This window comes from Hetaerina americana, unplaced genomic scaffold, assembly GCF_022747635.1.
Source record: "Hetaerina americana unplaced genomic scaffold, ioHetAmer1.1.p SCAF_40, whole genome shotgun sequence".
Taxonomy (NCBI): Eukaryota; Metazoa; Arthropoda; class Insecta; order Odonata; family Calopterygidae; genus Hetaerina; species Hetaerina americana.
The window spans coordinates 3,923,922-3,942,803 of record NW_027286986.1 but is presented as its reverse complement, the minus strand read 5'-3'; the positions used below and the strand labels follow the sequence as shown (position 1 = coordinate 3,942,803).

At 37.9% G+C, this 18,882-nt stretch overlaps 1 protein-coding gene across 2 annotated transcripts; it reads right to left on the bottom strand.

Moving 5' to 3' along the window:
- Positions 1-2,264: 2,264 nt before the first annotated feature.
- Positions 2,265-13,449, bottom strand: Nf-YC (nuclear factor Y-box C). 2 transcript variants are annotated; one of them, XM_071590995.1, is made up of 8 exons: positions 13,278-13,449; positions 13,029-13,143; positions 12,694-12,879; positions 12,470-12,607; positions 11,866-12,096; positions 9,338-9,622; positions 6,557-6,703; positions 2,265-2,963 (listed from the first exon to the last, which is right to left on the bottom strand). In XM_071590995.1, the coding sequence occupies exons 1-8, from the start codon at positions 13,298-13,300 to the stop codon at positions 2,880-2,882; spliced, it is 1,209 nt and encodes a 402-aa protein (XP_071447096.1). In that variant the 5' UTR covers positions 13,301-13,449; the 3' UTR covers positions 2,265-2,879. The 2 variants fall into 2 exon arrangements, with proteins under 2 accessions (XP_071447096.1, XP_071447095.1); XM_071590994.1 differs by having other exon boundaries at positions 9,338-9,625; positions 13,278-13,448.
- Positions 13,450-18,882: the final 5,433 nt, after the last annotated feature.

The window sequence follows — 18,882 nt, the reverse complement described above, 5'->3', positions numbered from 1 at the left end:
GTGGAAAGGTGACATTATGAGAAAATTGAATGCTCAGTTTCAATTGAATTTTGAAAGGTAATTTTACTAGTGGGAATCTGGTACCCCCATGTTGGTAGCTGTGTCAGGGATTAGATTTTCATTGCTGATATTTAAATTTTTGTGCTTGCAGGTTATTTTTGTCAAAGGATTTCACTGTGCAATTAAAATTTCTTTGTCTGAATTTATTTAACCATCAGCTTTCACTTCAAAACAATTAATGTCTGTCGCATATTGCTTGCTTATAAATTGCTTGCTTATAAATTTCATTCCGTAGCTTTTTAAGTTCAGGCGTGAATGGTCATTAAACCACGGTAAACATTCCTTTTACTAACTTCTACCCTCGTACTGGACTATTCGGGTGTTAAAAGCAAAGAACAAGACCCTAGGTGTAATTTATCAGTTTTACAAGCAAAAATTATTATCTAGATTAGCAGTGGAGAGAAGTGCAGATCAGTCGGTATTTTGTTGGGGAAGTGAATACATGAGATAATTTGCATAAATGCCTACTTGGCTGGATTCTCTTCCTTAAAGGTCTTTTGAGGATCAGTGACTGCAGGTGCATGTCCATGTGCGTGAAACATTCAAGTGTTGTGCATGAATAGAAAGAGTGGCCTCTCTTTACAAGGGGTGCAGCAGTGGAATGGCCGGATTGTGCGTTATTGGAGTGAGCGGAGCAGCTTTGATATCATGTGGACTATCTCCCAGGCATTCCCAATTCCTTGCAGCATTTTCCCACCACTGTGTAACGTTTCAGTTTTCAATCAATTCTACAAGGTACATTTTTGTCTTTCAATGGAACTTCAGATTTATCATCCAGGTTCTACTTTAATTTGATTAAAACAATATTATGGGTACTCCACCAATCAAGGCACGTTTTGGATGGACACAACAACCAAATATTTCTCGTCTCTCCTCACCCCCCAACATTCCACTCTGCAACAAGCCCCTCCTCATCTCCGTACACTTTCTCCCCTCCAACAGCAACGTCCCCCCCATCTTTCTCCAGCCCCTTCCTCCTTGGCCCAACACATTCCTCGATTTCTTTCCTCTTCAGGAAGCAGCTTTTCCCTTCCCCATTTGCTTCTCTTGGCTTAGCAAGTCCGGCCAGCTTAGTCTTCACACAATTCTCATCTACAAAAATGCATAATAATTGGTTTCATTGATAACGACTGCTCTTCTCTTAGTTGTTTTTCTTGGTAATTCTGAAAACGTTTCAACCCTAAAACAATTGCAAACACATCAGACTCACAGGAAAGTAAATTTTGATTAATTAGTATGGACGGAAATTATTAGTTTAAAAATCCCTACTTACATCATAGGGGTTGGACAAAATTTAGTCAACAGATTGCATGAGTTTTCTCGTTATTTTATTTCATGTCTTTACCCCTTGCCCATATTTGCAATTATTCAGGGTGGTCCCTTCCACAGTAATAATGAGAGGTTTCACTGACTTAGGTGGCTCATTCTGCACTTGGCAGTTTCTAAAAATACATTTGCTGATTTGACTTAATTCTGTGTGTTGGAGAATATTTTGCGATGAAGCTCTGCATGCTCACATTAAGAGGATGCTCAAATTCAAACAAGATCGTTCTGCTCATCTATATGAAAGGGAATTTGGTGAAAATAAAGGCATACTGAATTAATAGGTTTCTTACAGTTAAGGCAGGTCATAAAATCCATAATAATGATGCCAACTTATTCGATGGATCTTAAATTGAGGAAGTTACCTTTGAATCAACTTAATAGCAATCAGAAATTATCCCCATACCCCATCTTGAACCAATAAGATAGAAATGACTCCAACCACCATTTTGCAAAATCATCTCGGCATATTTCTATGTTCATGAGCATAATCATAAATGCATAATATTGATTAAAAAATGATTCACGAGGATCGTAACATTGTTTTGGAGATTTCATGGAGTGTTTGAGAAATAATTTGAGTCCATATCCACTGACTCACTCTCACTAGCGTATGCCAAGGAATTTCTTTTAAAAACCCGGTGAAGAACAAAACAGTGCAATGAACTCAAGCTCAGGACAGCAGTTCAACCAATGAAATAAATATGCTTCCATGAAAGACCGCCACGTTGTTTAAAAAACAATTTCTTCATCCTCAGCCACTCCATGTCAGTCATTCTTCTCCCTCACAATAAATACATTAAATCTGTGACATAAGCTCAGATGCTCCCATCTCATGCAACATAAAAAATAATCAGTGTTGTCACTTGAAAAACCATCATTTTACTTTTCAAAATAAAATCACTGGATATACTTTAGTGGATTTAAAAATATTTCAACATTTTTCATGGTACAAAAACAATAATAGAATAACAAGAAAATCAAGTAAATGAACATACTCATAAAAATTGAGACAGACGCTAAGTTACTTGAGTATCCACAAAGATGCCAGGAAATTTATTCTCTCCCGAATATGTACACACCACCGTCAAAGTATTTTTTGTACTGGCAGGTCACTGATACACGTTTTGACTTCACGGCAACCATCACGTCACGTTGCACACTTTGCAATAACCTTGGACAGATTTCACTCTCACAGACTGTGCGGTCGTCGCCGTTTAAAATTTCAGATGTTCCTTCATCCGAATGCTGCTATCAAGCCAGAAGAATGCTCCCAAATACCTCGGAAAGGACCAATCTTCCAGCTGTCTGCACTGTATTGTCAATGGCACCTCACAAGTGTTAATGATTCTCGATTTGCACTGCAGCAGATCATGGACCACTTTTGCTGTTCACGTCCACAAGACAAATCTGCCACCAATTGCATCAAGCAGTCGATTGTTTCAGCTACTTCACACCGTAGGGTGCACAAGCACATGGATCGTGTTGGCTGTTCGCTATTCTTGGACATCACCCACTCCTTGGCCTGGTGCTGCTTGCGTCAGGAAAACAGGGGTGCCACCTGCCGCCTGCGATGCCACCTTGAATACACAGGTCATACTTTCAGTGAATCACAGCTAAAAACATCCTCAACGGTGTCCCTAAGCATGCAAATTTCAAAGAACACAAGAGGATTCCTTCATGTTCTTCATAAAAAATAGCCTTCACCTAATCTGACCGCGGAGCATTCAGACTCGGATACAAAGTCAGAATGGCCAGTTCAACCACTGCCACAAAAACCTACAGGTTTGCATTCCTGCATCAAAAGAAGAGAGGTAATACCTCGGATATTTTTTCCTATACCCAGTCACAATGATGTATTCCAATAGTTCCACTTCTATGCTTACACAACCAGAGGATAGAAAAGACCCCCCACTTTGTACATCATGTCAATGCAACTTTCATCTAGGCTGTGGAGCCATATATACTGGAAAACACGTCGGACTTGAAGAAGTTTAATTAATGCAAAAGAATACACACAAAAATGCACTCCAAACTTAAAATGGCAAGTACAACTACACATCAACAACGTCATAGTTTTATTAGCTAATGATCAATTAAACAGGAAGGCAACGTTAGTACTGATAGTGCCATCACATATGGAAGACGAAAATGAAAAATAGCAAAATTGTTCCAATCCGAGGCAAGAGAATAGTATCTGGCAACAAGCAGATAAATTAAGATCATCAAGTCACATTTTTAAGAGGAGATGCAAACGTTCCAGCTGAAATTCTGTCAATACCAAACATTCACTGTAGGGAGTAGGAGGGGAATAGGGTGGGAATCAAATCCACACTTTGGGATCGATCCGCCTGGCACATAAATGGCTCTCCGGCAAGTGATAAGCCAAGAGACAGGTGTGCTTGAGTGGAAAACTCCTGTTAAAAATACGTATTTTCTATTTAAAGATTTTGCACCCTTCCACACTGAAGTCATTGCTGTTTCTGACAGATTCAGTCAACAGAGAATCAAGTGTTGCAGCATTGATACTTCTTTAAAATTTTCCGGAATGAAATATTTCCAAAGAATCACACGTCTGCTTATTGCAAATATAGAAGCCACAAGTTGATAAGCCAACCACAAAGATAATAATAATACCTATTCAAATGCACCTTAAAAATGACAAAGTTACGTTATCTGAAATGCCTTCCCATTGCCTTCATGTCACTATATACACACTTAACTCTTTTTAAAACAAGTTTGAAACACATTACATGAAAAATTAATTACTCTTTATTCTTTAATTTAATAACAGCACTTAAAATATGCATTTCTGTGCCATAATTTTACATTAATTTTCCACCGTTGTTCATTGCTCTTTGGTTTTTTCAAATTTTAAACTAAAATACCCAAAATTGGAGTACATCCAAGCTAGGGAGTGCATGATTAATTTGCATTTACTTTATTTTAAGCGATTGGTGCAGAGAGAAGTCTCTTGGAAGCCCTGATTGAGTATGAGTGATTGAGACTAGCAAGAATCAATGCTGTATGATATATTCAAGCCAGGGAGTGCACGATTAATTTGCATTCATTCATTTTAGTATGTGCAATTGGCTGGTGCAGAGATAATTCTCTCGTAAGCCCCAGACTGGTGAGTGCTTGGTAAGGGCGAGGTTTTTGGTTATCATATTTTGGTTTAACTATTTCCTGTTCTGATTCCCCCCCTGTATCGTTTTATTTTTTTGAGTTATTTATTTATTTTTTATTTCTTTTTCCTCTCAAATCTCCCTCACCCATCCTTTGCCCATTTGTGAGAGTACGGCTGGGGTTGATTTTTCCCATAATGACGATCCATATTGTTCAAACAAAAACATCAAATGAAATTAGTGTTTGGTTTTTCCCACACGAAATAAATACAGTTTTCACTGAATGAACTCATCTTCACTTAGAAACACTACCTAGCAATGACACTCATACCATGATGTGAGTCTATCTGCTGGATTCAGTCAATTAGGTCAAGTTTTGATGATGCTTTGAATGCAATATTTTTAATAAGTTTCATCTTCATGCAACAATCTTGTTCTTCAACTTTCACTGTTCTATTCATTTTTGCAAGTGCACTTCACCTTCAACTGTTCCCAAATACTCAGGGGCCAATTCTACCCAATCTGAGATGTTGTGGATTTTCAAACAGACATCCATACAGCAATCATAATAACGTCCATGAGACGGAAATTTTTGAACCCGTGGAAATCAATGCCATCAACAGAGGATTAGATTAAAACCTTTACCCTCCGTAAGGCCAATCATCTTGACAAATGACCTTCAGGCCAGTTGGTCTAACTGACAAGGAGCACTTCGTGATGATTCAATAAATCCATTGATAGGGCAAACAAAGCTGTCAACAAAGTTCGGCCTTTCCATAATTCTCTTTGCATCTCTTTTTATGGCCAGAGGGTTTTATATACTATATTCCTCCTGCAAGGGGTTAGGTGGAGACTCCATTGTCTCATCTCACCCCAAAATAAAGACCGCCATCCATCTATCTCTTTCCTGCAATGCCAACTTTCTGGGTAAAACAATTTGTAGCTGCAAATGATGTATTTGACTCCTGAATAATTGAATACCATTTGTTATTACTGTTTGATTGACGGGTACCTGGCATAGAAGGGATCCTTGCAAACCCTGAACCAGTGAGTACTTGTGAATCGCAATGGTCCCCGTTTTTGAACACACCCGAGTGATTGAGTGCATCAGCAAAAGCGTACATACATCTGTTTAATTATTTTGTATTCATCTGAGTGATTGACACGTCACTGGCACAGGGGGAATCCTTGTAAACCATGAACGAGTGAGTGAGTGCGATTCACAAAGGTCTAACACACCCGAATGATTGCGAACGGGAACTTGGGCCTTTTCTTGTTTATTTTTATTGTTTTCATTCCTGTCTGAGTAGAATGGGTCCCTGGCATAGGAGATATACTTGCAAACCCTGAGTGCGTGTATTTTATTTTATTTATTTATTTATTCGGTATTAGTCCGAAAACAGCACATTTTGGCCTTTACATCGAACTATTAACAACGATAACAATGGTCGCATTTACAAACACCCAAGCCCTAGGTGGAGGGAAACTCACCCAGGCGGGAATCGAACCCGCGACCCTTGGAATGGCAGACGAGGACGTTACCCCGCCGCCACCGGGGTATGAATGCAATTCATGAGAGTGACTGTTATTCCTTAACATGCCCCAGTGATCAAGTGGTTGTTTGTTTTACTTAATTAATTTTGCATTTTTATGTGTGTGACTGAGATGTGCGTGGGCCACTGTTTCCCAAACACACCCAAGTCACCTAGGGTGTGTTCCCTATCTTCCCTTTACTTGTAACTCTATTTTTACCTCTACCCCTTTACAAACCTAGTGCCAATCAAGTCTATGGCCTCGGCTAGCTCATTTTCATTGCTTCACAACCATAGGTACATTCATTTTATATTTAAATTGAATACTTACTGTATTCGCGGAATAACATAATCAACTTCTAGCTCAAACGCTATAATTCAAAATGCTGCAAGCCCCCGAGGCAGAGCAGCACCAGGGTGTAATTTCTCTCCACTAATCATTTCATTAATTGCAATCATGTTACTTGACAGCTGTACAATGCTTCTTAGCCAAATTAAACGTTAAGGGATGAATACCTGTATAATCTGCGGTTGACCCTGCCCTCCAACCACACTTTGCTGCTGGATGGCTTGAATCGGAGCCGTCTGGATTATGATTGGTTGATTTGTACCTCCCTGAATCTGCATACGGATCATTTGCAACTGTGCAGGCGTGAGCTGAATCTGAAATTGATGGAAAATAACATTGAGATTGTGTGCTCTTATATTCCATTGATTTATAGTGAGGGAACAGGAATAGAATGAGATCCTCTTCCAAGATAACACCATTCAACTAAGCACTTGTACTTGCTCCTTTTTAGGCCAACATTCATTAGAATCAATTTTTAGCCGAAAACTAGGCAAATATTTATTAAGTCCCCTGCTAAGTATCATCCATTTACACAGCATCGTCTCTCAAAAAGAGACACCAACCAAGCCAAACGGTTTGCACCAAAGCACTGCACTCCAAAATTAAAGCACAAACTAAGGTCACCATACTTAAATTTAAAATACATATTGGCCCAAAACTTTACCAAAAATTCAAATCAAAGAAAATTCTCTTTAAAATAAAAGAAATTATTTCTTCATAGGAAAATTTGCTGATCAACAATTTCTCTCAAGAATTCATTAATCATTTCACATATTAAATACAACTAGACAGAATTTGGCTGTTAGAACAGTCTAATTATTTGGGAAACTCAAGCAAAATATTCGACTTTTATAAAGACTTGCCAGTAGACCTACATTTTGGTAGTTGATTTGAAAAAAAATATGGAATGACATTCATTTTGGCGGTCCACACTCAGGACGGTGGCCATCCTTGCATTTTAAGGCCAATATATTTAGTTGAACTCTTGATTGTAATTTTTCAGAGTTGCTTCCAAAGGTATCAGTAATATCTCCAGCACTATCAAAGAAACTGCGGGAGCTGTAACTTTGAACAGAGTCATCCACTGATGCAAATTACAATGCAACAGTTTCGCATCATAAAAATCATTCGCCTTCACTGGCCTTCGAACCTGGATCCCTCAAGGTCCAGCTGGGTGCTTTAGCCAGTTACCCATCTACCAACGCTTTTACACTCCAATATTTTGGACTCTAAAAGACCAAAATGTTATGACAAAATATGATTCATACAAGAGAATGCCTACATGCAAGAGAAGCATAAGAGGATGAATTATTTATACACTTTGAAACTATTGCTTTGTATCAGCATTAAAATGGAAAACAGTTTCTTCAACATACGAAGTTACAAAAACTTATAAGAGATTGCAAACCTTAATAAAAATTCAATGCTGATATAGAAATAATAGTTCTTCAAATTTTGTGGAATAAAACCCAACGCAATGTAATTCCTGGTATAATACGAACTGTTGCGGGATCGCAAGAAGCATCAATGTAAAATGTGCCACTTAGGAAATATATAATATTGTTACCAATATTTAGAAATCACAAAAAATGCCAGTTACTTCTACCCTGGTCTCATTTAAATAGACTTTCAGTACATGTAGGCTTAATGTTAATCACATAATGTAATGAAATTCAAATGATGTAATTACACAATTATATTAAAAACCCCATCAAAAAATTCTGGTTTATAGAATTTCAAAAAGTAATTATCTTAAACCTTAAAGAACATATTTTATATTAAAGGTCCATAAAAATTATTTAAGGAAGTAAGTTTTGAGGGAAAGGCAAAAAGTTCTCTGCTAGCAGCGAAAGACTTATTTTTAGGTCCGAACTGCACTAATATTTTCAATTTCAGCAGCCCTCTTTTAGACCAATGCACTTTGCCAGCATTTTCCCAGTGAGTTAATCCCAAAACAGAAGTGACAGTCTCGAAAGTTTCCATAACACCCATTCACGGTTGCCATAACCTCTTCCTTGGACTCATATATGTCATTTAACCACAAATGTTTTTAGGTGGAAGACTGGTTGAATAGAGTGGTCATTCCAACAATTTTTACTTCAAATCTCTCGAGTTTCTCCATTGCCAAAGCACTTTTGTGGGCAGGAGCATTGTCCTGGTGAAAGATCATTTACTTCTTTGATTATCCAGGCCTTTTCTAACACATTTTATCATTCAATTTTGATGAAGAGGACTGACTGGTGCAATATTCGCTAGTTATTTTTCCATGCTTTGCAAGGTAATCAACCAGAGAATCCCTTTCCCATCTCATGAAACACTGGCCATCACCTTCCCGGCAGATAAAATTGACTTTGCCTCTTTTGGGGCATGTTGGCCTGCCAGCTTCCATCCACTGCTGCTTCATTTCTGGCACACAGTGGTGGCCCCACATGCCATTAACAGTAACAAATCAGTGCACAAAATCAGTTCAATTCTTCAATTGTTTCAGGTTCAACTTTGTGGAAGTTTACTTTAATTAAGAAAGGAAATTAACAGTGGAAAAATACATTGCGTTCTTCATTTAATGAATCAGTTCAATTCTTTTGAAAATGGTCCAATTATTGCCGGGAAATTTATTTTGGCACTGTTATTTGGTCAGAAATAAACAGACGTAGCACCAATGTTGCCCAAAGCTTTTTAGGATTTGATTCTTTGCCGTTTTGACAATAACACAGCCTCTGCACGAGGCTTTTCAACTTTTCGAATCGCCCAGCTAAGTTGATCACTTACTCTACGTGAATCATGTCTTCACTAAATTGATCCTCTCAAGAGCAAAACCAAGAAAGGACCAGGGAAGTTGAGACAACTCGAGTTTGAACTGAAATTCTAGCCAGAACTGAGGCTATGGAGGAGGATTATCGTTCAATCCAGGTGTGGGGTGGACTGGAGCAGGGCGGAAATCCACTCACAGGTATCTGCTGGACTTCACCACTCGGCGTGACGATCTGCTGGACTATCTGGATGCCTCCCCCACCACCCCCAAGGGCATTTGCCACTGCCTGCGCCTGCTGGGCTTGCGCCTGGGCTTGCGCCTGCGCCTGAGCTGCCGCCGCCGCCTGCTGTTGTTGCTGCTGCTGCTGTTGCGCAGCGGCCGCGGCTGCCTGCAGCTGGATCACCTGCTGCTGCTGTTGTTGTTGTTGTTGTTGTTGCTGTTGCTGCTGGACAACCTGAACGGCATGGTGGACCTGCACCGTCTGCTGGGAATAATGCAAGCAAGCGCAAGATAACGTCGCCATCTAATGCACGCCACGCCACACAGCATCGAAATAAAGGAGAGGGTCTTCTTTCATGAGGGAGTGGGCGGAGGGGGTTGTTGACATGACACTGAACCCATCACTTTTGAAATGTTTCCAAGCCGGTCTGGATTAAACGGTTGAACTAAACCAATGGAGGAACCAAAGTGCCAGAACGAAATATTTTGAATTCACGAGGAACAAAAACAAACATCCTGGAGAAGGCACGCTCTCCTAACAACACAGGCTTCCATTCCGTCAACTGCAATTACCTTCCGGAGGGATGGCCACGGAACCAAATCAAGCGTGGCTGAGAAGCAATTCATACTGATACAATAATTTTATTCAATCAAACTAGTTAATATTCCATCCACAGACATTTCTTTCATGGCATTCTGATGCAGATCCAACTTTCCTAAACGGTCCATATATTTTATCAAGTGGATATATGGGGATTCAATTAACTTTGACTCCTCTGTGGAGAGAGAAATTAATTAATACTCTGATAAAATGTGTAAAAAAACTAAAACTAATGATTCAAATTTGGAACATACCGGTATTTCAGCTCTGGTTGGTACATGAGTTAAGAGTACATAAAAATCACTCCTAAATTTTTAGACTTTACGGATGAACTTGGATTTTATGGATGCACAGAAAACAAGCATTAAATGATATTAGACTCATATTGAAAGAAGTCCGAACCATCACAGCAATTGGAATCTCATGATATACACCTATGAATAGCTAATCAAGACCCATCTATCATTAACTACTTCATTACATTTAGCACTCCATAGCAAGAAACTTGGAAGACATGGAAACCCACAAGTGGAACACCCGAGTCCCATCCTGCTGAACGTGATTAAATAACTCCTCTAGACTATTTAATGTGAACCAATGTTCAATTAACTCCCAAATAGAACCAAAAATACTCAATAAAAAGTAATATTCCAGAATGTAAAGCTTCATTTTGACTGCAAAGTTGCATTCCCGAACGACATTAAAGATGTGCGGAGCATATAGTTTCATGCTAAGATAAAATTAAATGAATAGGGAACAGAATGTAATTCCAGGATGCACGCATTACACAATTAAGTGTTTTTGTAGTCAGAGCATTTAAACAATGGATATGAAATATTACATTTTATTTCTATAATCAATTTAGCCTGTACAAGGTAAAGCCTGCATAGTCGTAAACAGCGTATGGAGAGTCGGAATGGACAGATCCAGGTAGAGAAGCCAAACAGGGTTGTCCATTATTACCTGTTCTTTTCAATAAATATGCAGAGAAAATGGTAAGGGAGACATGAGAAGGGCTGGATGGAGGAATGACAGGATGTCAAATCAGTTAGATCTGAAGATGATGAAAACTTACGTTAGCCAGTTAGCGAAAGGATGATAATCATTACTAAGCACACCCAAGAATCAGTGCGAAAGGTATGGAATGGGAATTAATTACAAGAAATTAATTAAAGCAATAATTTAGGTAATGATGTTCCCAGCAAATAGGAAGGCTAAGATAAACAATGGTTGGCCAACATCAACTAGAACAGGCAAAACAATTAATCTAAGCTTTTACTGATAGGTTGGAGCTGATAACAGGGACCATAATTCAAGCAGAAAAGAAAAGACTAATGAAAACTTCAACATAAGATCGTGGAACTGTATGGCTTGAAAACTTAAGACAAGATGAGCATAGCTTGGAGGCTTTTGGTACGTGCCTATGGAGAATGATGGAAATAAAAACACATGAATAGATCACAGGCATGGCTGGAGAGGAGAAGGAAATAAGGAGACATTCAAAGAAGGTAGAACTAGTCACGGGAAGACATGGTTGAGAATACATTACATACAGCATTGTGTATACATTCCAAAAAAACTATATGGCACAATTATTTGATCATGAAAATCCAAGCTCCAGTACTCGCATACAATAGGTGCCCATGCTTACTCTCATGAGGGAAAATGCAAGGGACTCTTCAGCCCAGGGCCACTGAATTTCATCAATGTATTTTCATTGCTGATATGCCTCTTTCTGTATTGCAAGCCCTCCTCTATATCTTGGCATAATTATTTCATTTGTTCTAAGTTTAGGCTACATATTTGGAGAAAAATGATCCACCCTAAAAGTATTTTAGCAGTCCTTCGATAAAACTACATTACAGCATCAACACCACAATGTGACATGAAAGGGCGTGATATACCTGTTCGGGCCCTGGCGATGCAGGAGTGGCAACTGCTGTGGCCGGAGAGGCTCCTTGAGACTGAACGACACCTACAGTTTGCAACTGCCCTCCAGGTTGCAATATCTGGATGGTGGTCGGGGTGGCTGATGCCGAGGCTTGAATGGTTTGCGGACTTGGACTTGCTCCTACTTGCTGTGACTGTTGCAGAGCAGCTTGGTGTTGTTGAGCCAGTTGGAAATAGTAGTGCACCTAAGATTTGAAAAATGAAGCTATATCAAAATCACAACAGGAATAATCACTTGTTTCACTGAAATCATTTGTAATGCTCGGTTTTTTTAAATATATGACATGTAGCAATGATATTATTTTTTAATTAATTGCCGAGGAATTGTTACAAATGCATAAATTTAATAACACAGGAATAAAATATCATAACATAAAACACGAGCATTACTCAGAGGTAGAGAGAATGCGTGCGCTGGCAGGCAAATCATTAATTCCAAATCAAGTATGACCGATGATGTCATACCTAGCCAAAGGCAACTAGGATTGTTTCAGACCAACACTTTTTAAAGTTATTATTAATATAATATAAATTCCAAAAACGAGCTGGCTAACTTACCTGGTCAGGATTCATGGAGGCAGTTCTAACACTAACATCTTCTCTAGCTTTATTAGGTTTGAGTTCGTCTCGAGGTACAATGTCGATCAAAAAGTCAAACTGGTCAAACTTAGTTATTGCCATTGCTATATCATTTCGCTAGAAAAAAACAGGAAGTGCTTATGAAGGATTGTATATTCGTGTAACAAGTAACTGCTTCCAAAATTAGAAGTAATTTGGTGTACCTGTAGAGTCCTTCGTTTGTTATCTTCGGTATGCACCCAGGCACGCAACGTAAGTTCATGAATAAATATCTCCGCAGCTTTTGCAAATAATAAAGGGGCTTCCCCACTAATCATTTTGACCTCATCATCGAGTTTCATAATCTTTTTTATTCGGGCCAAGGGAAGCATTTGCTGCTTCAAATCCACCTGTAAACAACAAGCTGTCATTATTGTTTGGCCCAAATAGAAGCCAGAAATAAAAGCCGTTTCTTTGTACTTCGATAACTTAACGAAATTTATTTAGAAATGGACTTATAAGCAATAGACACAATCCTAATAAAACTATAAACACTCACAGAGGCGGTCTTCTTTATTTCCTCGGTGACTTTAGGCCAAAATGTAGACAGCGCTTGTTGTGCTTCCGACAACGACTGCGAAGTACCCGAAGCTTCACCATCTCCATCACCGTCGCTAACAAATATGAACAAAGAATGTTTACATTCATCAATTTCGATGCAAAATTACAATAAAATACCATGTACACCGATACAGCTGCAAAACTATTTAAACCGGAGGAAGAAATGAGCCAAATTTGGCATACTCACGCGTTCACGAAGAACACAGACATTTTGAATTTTTCCCGTACTATCTGGAAAATATTCCTCTCACAGGTGATTGTTTATATCCCATTCACGTGTAAAATCACATGGACTTCGCGGTCAGATCAAGTCACCCACAACCAATCAGTGAGATTATGAGATGTCCTCCAATCGTTACACAAACGAGAGACAGCCAAACGCCCTGAGTGGCCCCATGGAGGATCTGGCAATTAACAAACGAATTTGGTTCGCTTTGCGCAATACGTCACTCTCATATGAGAGATGGCCGCTTCCCTTAAAACACGCAAAAAACTGGCCCTCTTCATTGAACCTGACAATATATTGCCGATGCAAGAAGGATTAGGGTGTACCTGCAGATGAACAAAACAGGGAGTTTATGATTTTTCAGCTTGATATTATTAAACAAATTCGTGACGTAAATTATGATAGAAACTTATATATATCTCTATGCTTATCATTGATTCACTCTCCCAGATATGGCATTCATTTCCTATATAATAAAGACGTCAAATTGCTTAATCTCATAATTTAAACCTAATTGTCACAATGGGTCATTTTATAAGATTTTTGCGCATCCTTAAATGAAGCGAACGAATGAAAAGTGAAAAAATCGTTTCTAAAGATTTAAATGAAATTTAGTACATAGCTACTTATATCAGTTGCTACTATATACTTTCATTGCATTGGATAATATTATTGCATTATGATCTTGGTGAGTCTACCCATCAAAAATTGATAAAATGGAAAGTTTCTTTCAATTATTGATTGATAGTGATTGCTCTGCGTGTAATGCGGAAAAACAAGCTCTCCCCTCCTTTTCAATGAAATTGTCTCTTGTCCATGGGAAAGTGTATGTATATATACTAATTTTAGCTTTTATTATCGTTTGGTCTCTGGTTGAGGAGAAGTCCGTCATTGACTTAATAAAAGTGTTCGCTTTCAGCTGCGGTATGATGTGCAGGAGGACCTTAGCACATGCCAAGAGAGCATTATGGAGCCCTTAAGAAAAGGCTTGAGACAGAATTGGCTCTTGCCTCTACGGCTACCATCAAGGCTGATTGCTGGATCCAGTTCAGCTAATCATTTGTGGAAATCTCAATCAACCGGATATACGATAAGACTTTGGGCAGAAGATCTGTTATGTTGACAGTGGAAAGGATTTTGGGGGGTGGCATAATTTTGTTGTCCCTGATGCAATAATTGATTGAGTCATTAGAGGAATATCCCATCCAAAATGAGATTTCTGCTTGCATCGTAAACAATTGCTCAAACTTTTGAATGCATCCTCGTCTTAATATTCTCATCGTAAATTTTGAATTTCAATTAATTTTATTTGCCTTGAAATTTGTCAAGCTAGATCATTGATGAGCAAACCATTTTTCATTGGAATAAAAATATTTTATCATATTCATGTAGAGTGTATGGAAGGCATGATTTTGAATGTCTTATTATATACTTGTCTTGTCTCGTATGTATAATTTATGTGATTATAAATGAAATGCGTTTCATGATGTACATGTATGTATTGTACCCCCCGCCACACGCCCTTGCGGCGGCTTGCGGGGTATTATGTAGATATGTAGATATGTCTGATTTTGAATAGAAAGCTCTTGAGTTAACAGAGGTGGAACACTACTTCAAGGGGCGTTAAATTTAATTTTGATATTTGATACCACCCCACCAATTATGTGCACCACATACACTCAACTTAGCAGCTGCTAAGGTGAAAATGGTCTTTCTTTGGGAATTGACAAATGTCTTTTTAGGTCTTGTGTGTCAAAGAGAGAAAATTCACTATATTTTCCAGAAACATTGCTGGTATTTTTTTTCCTCTTCATCATTGCGTATTCTATTTTTAATTTTGTGCAAAATGCTACAATTTAAAATGGTTAGTTTAATTTAGAAGAAAATCTCTCATCCCTTGTATGATCATCCTTCTTTTCTCTAATTTTATTGTTTTCTTGTTCATTTGGCAGCCAAAACACAGAAAATGAAAGAAAAACAAGCAGGATCCTCTTTTGCTCATTGTGCGGTGTAGTGGTTCATTTGTTGATGTGGCGGTTCATTTGTTGATTTGGCTGTTCATGACTCGGGTTTCGACATTCAACTACCTGAAGATGACATTGCACGTCGAAACCTGGGTCGTCTCGTAATAAAAATTTTTCAGTGAAATCACAAAGTTACTATTTTTCATTTCCAATTGGTCCATTGAATTAGTATTCCTGAAGGAATATACATATTGTGGTTAGCCGAATAGCACCTACTATTTTTCTTTGATCAGTCATCTTTGTGAATGACCTCTGTTACCTAATACCCATTCATGGTAGTCACATCTATATGTTACCCCATTGGTATTTTCAAGCATGGGGATCGGAATGGGGCAGTGGCTAACGTACTGATTTCCCCCTGAGAGGGCCTGGGTTTGAATCCAAGGCGCAACAGATATTTTTCAGCTGTATCCCGATCCCTATTTGAGGTGCTTAGTGGAGAGCACTTTGAGTGAGTACGACGTTCATTGGATGATAAGCTGTGGACCTTCTGGTGCCTTTCAATACGAGTAGGTACTGCCAATGTCGGGTTCCTCTTAAACCTTTGGTGCGTCCACTATACATATTCCCTAAACATCTTTAGTGGCAATAATAAGATAAAAGCACAATGGCAATGAGCATAATAATAAATATTACTAGGCAAAACCTCAGCTAGGAATAACCATCCATCCCCACCTTCACTAAAGTTTCCTTCGCCCAATTTCACGTAATTTGTCTCAGTGATCTTTTGATCATTCCCCGTCGTCCCCTGCCACCATTTCTTGCCATTTCTACCAATCTTTTTCTATCCAGCATACCCTTCTAATATTTATGAACTCTCTTGTACCCTGCTCCAACCCCAATGGATGTGCATGCCTTCATACATACACTGCTCCACGCACCATGCAGCATTTAATGTAGATGTGCGTGCTCAGTTTCATTTTTAAAACTTCCTTCCAATTCAAATTACTCATATACCTATTAGTGCAACTATTGGTGTGGATATTATTTTGGTGTTGTTTTATGCATAGGTCAAAGTGGATTCAGTTTTAGGAATGTTGAAGCATATCGTACACCATTTCTTCTACCATTACCTTATTCTGCAGCCAAAATTCAGATTGAAATTTTTGTCATAACTTGGAAGCATTTCATGCAGGTTAATGGCTACCTGACTATTTTCATGCAATATGTTCAATTTCTTTGCACTTGAGATCCTGAGCGTCACTTGTTTTTGTTTTGGTTTCTGGTCATGACACCGTTAGAAGTTCTTATCACAATTTTGCATATTACATGTTTATTGGGTTTCTTCAGCCAATCATAAAGGGATTATTGCAAGAACTGAATAAGATAGTTTCTGATCACACCCTTGAATGCTGCGGGACGTTAGCAAGGGTGATGCTTGAGGCTGTTGAGTCATGATTTGTCAACATACCAAGTGAAAGGAATTAACCATTTTGGCAGGATTGATGCATTCCTTAAAGCTTATGTGGCTGGAGGGCTAGAGAAGAGCACCTTTGCACACCTTTCAGGGAACAATTAGGGCAAACAATAATGCTCCTTTGGAAAAAAATTAATCACATGACACTGGTGATTATAAGGCTGTTTTTTAACGCTCTCAAAAAGAGAGCAATTTCTCTAGTTCCTGATGAAATAAATCAGTAGTTGATTTGTGCATTGATAAAAATGGAGCTACTTCAAAATTTCCTATCCTAAAAAGAGCATTCTTCAAAGCAAATAGCTACAATTGAGTGCCCCCATGGAGTGGCATTTATTGTGTGCCAAGGCATTCTGGCATCTAAGAGGGACAAATAACCTTACATGAATTTCAGAATGCAGTTATTTTGAAATGTAAATGCAAAGATTTAAGAATTGATGTTTTTACTATTATATATGATTTTATATCTTGAGAAATTTTCTATTTCTTCTTTATTTGCATCAAGTAATTGGCCAGGTGGGAATATATCCTCCTCCATTTGCATGCATTTTAATTGAATATAAATATTAAATCACCATGATTAATTTTTTGGTTTACATGTTAGCGCTAAAAACCACTGCCATTTATACATAATTTACGGTTAATTGAATTTAAAATGTCAGTTCCCATGTATTTATTTTCAAATTTTGGCGATTGACAAAAGCTAACCATTCTAATAATAATAATAATAATCTTTATTTGCCCAGAAGACACTGACACAGTGTAATAGATACATCATATAAGTGTATAGGACACGTCATATGTACATATAGATGTTAAACAATGATGAAATTCAGAAAAGCATGACACAATGATAAATTTTTTGCATAAAATATATTCCATATTCAGTATGGTTATTTTTTCTCCATGAATTCCATTACAGAATAAAACTGTTCTTTCCTTAAAAATGATATTAATTTCTTTTTGAACAGGACTGGATCCTTTACGTACTTAAAATCGTAAGGGAGCCTGTTCAGTGCAAGGAGGCCCATTGATTTAGGCCCCAGGGATGTATTTAAAGTCCTGCAATAAGTTTGATGCAGGTCTCTGCAGGCTCTGGTGTGGTGGCAATGAACGTTGTCATTTGTCATATAATTGGATATATTACTTTTAGCGAAAATGCATACGACATAAATGTAAATACATGGAACAGTCAGAATATTTAACCTTTTGAAGAAGGAAAGACAAGGTGCATTGTAGGGAGCATTGCATATTAATCGTATTAAACATTTTTGAGCTTTAAAAATTGAATCAGAATGAGGGGAAGAACCCCAGAACAGAATACTATAGATAATTAAAGAATAAAATTCTCCGTAATAAATTGAAAGTAAGATATCAAGGCTTACAGATTTCCTAATACTTCTAATAAGAAAGCAAATGGAATTTAACCTGCTACGAAGATTGCATATGTGTTCATCCCATGATAAATTTTTATTTATAACAACTCCCAAAAACTTGGATCTAGAAATTTGAGGTACACACGTTCCCCCTAGGTCAATGGCCAATGAAGCAGGGGCTTTATTTTTATTAGAGAAGTATATGAGTCCAGACTTGTCAGGGTTGAGTTTCAGAGAATTTTGTGAACACCATTCACAAAGAAGTTCTACACTCTCTGATTGACATTAAGGATTATATTTATGCAAAACTGAGTGATGCATTGAAGATTTTCCCTATTCTGGTAATAAAAATGAAAAGTAATCATTCTTGTTATTCTACTTGTTAAGTTTTAAAAAAGTACCTTGTAATTGTAATAATTCACATGTACTTTATGTGTTGTAATTGAGGCAATTAAATTTTTCCTGTACACCCCCCATAAATGGCTACTTATTATTCCATATTGTCCTCATGCCATTCCGTACAAATAGATATACACACGTATTTGTACAGATATTAGGACGAAAACATCTAGATCTAAATAATACTTTTAAGAAATAATTGTTTATGCTTCCTTTGTCTTTTAAAAGTAATTTAAATGATCAAACTAAGCTCCAGACATTGATGGATTTCCATAGCTATTCTACCCCATTCAATGTATTCCAATTTAAATGATAGTTGCTGGCACAAATATTAAAATGTCTAGTAAGTGTTT

Excerpts from the sequence above, each read along its gene's own strand:
- Nf-YC (XM_071590994.1), bottom strand. The coding sequence starts at position 13,300 with ATGTCTGTGTTCTTCGTGAACGC. Across the intron at positions 13,144-13,277 it reads TCTGTGTTCTTCGTGAACGC|CGACGGTGATGGAGATGGTG; the intron begins GTGAGTATGCCA and ends CATATTTGTTAG. Across the intron at positions 6,704-9,337 it reads GTGAAGTCCAGCAGATACCT|ATTCAGCTCACGCCTGCACA; the intron begins GTGAGTGGATTT and ends CATCAATTTCAG.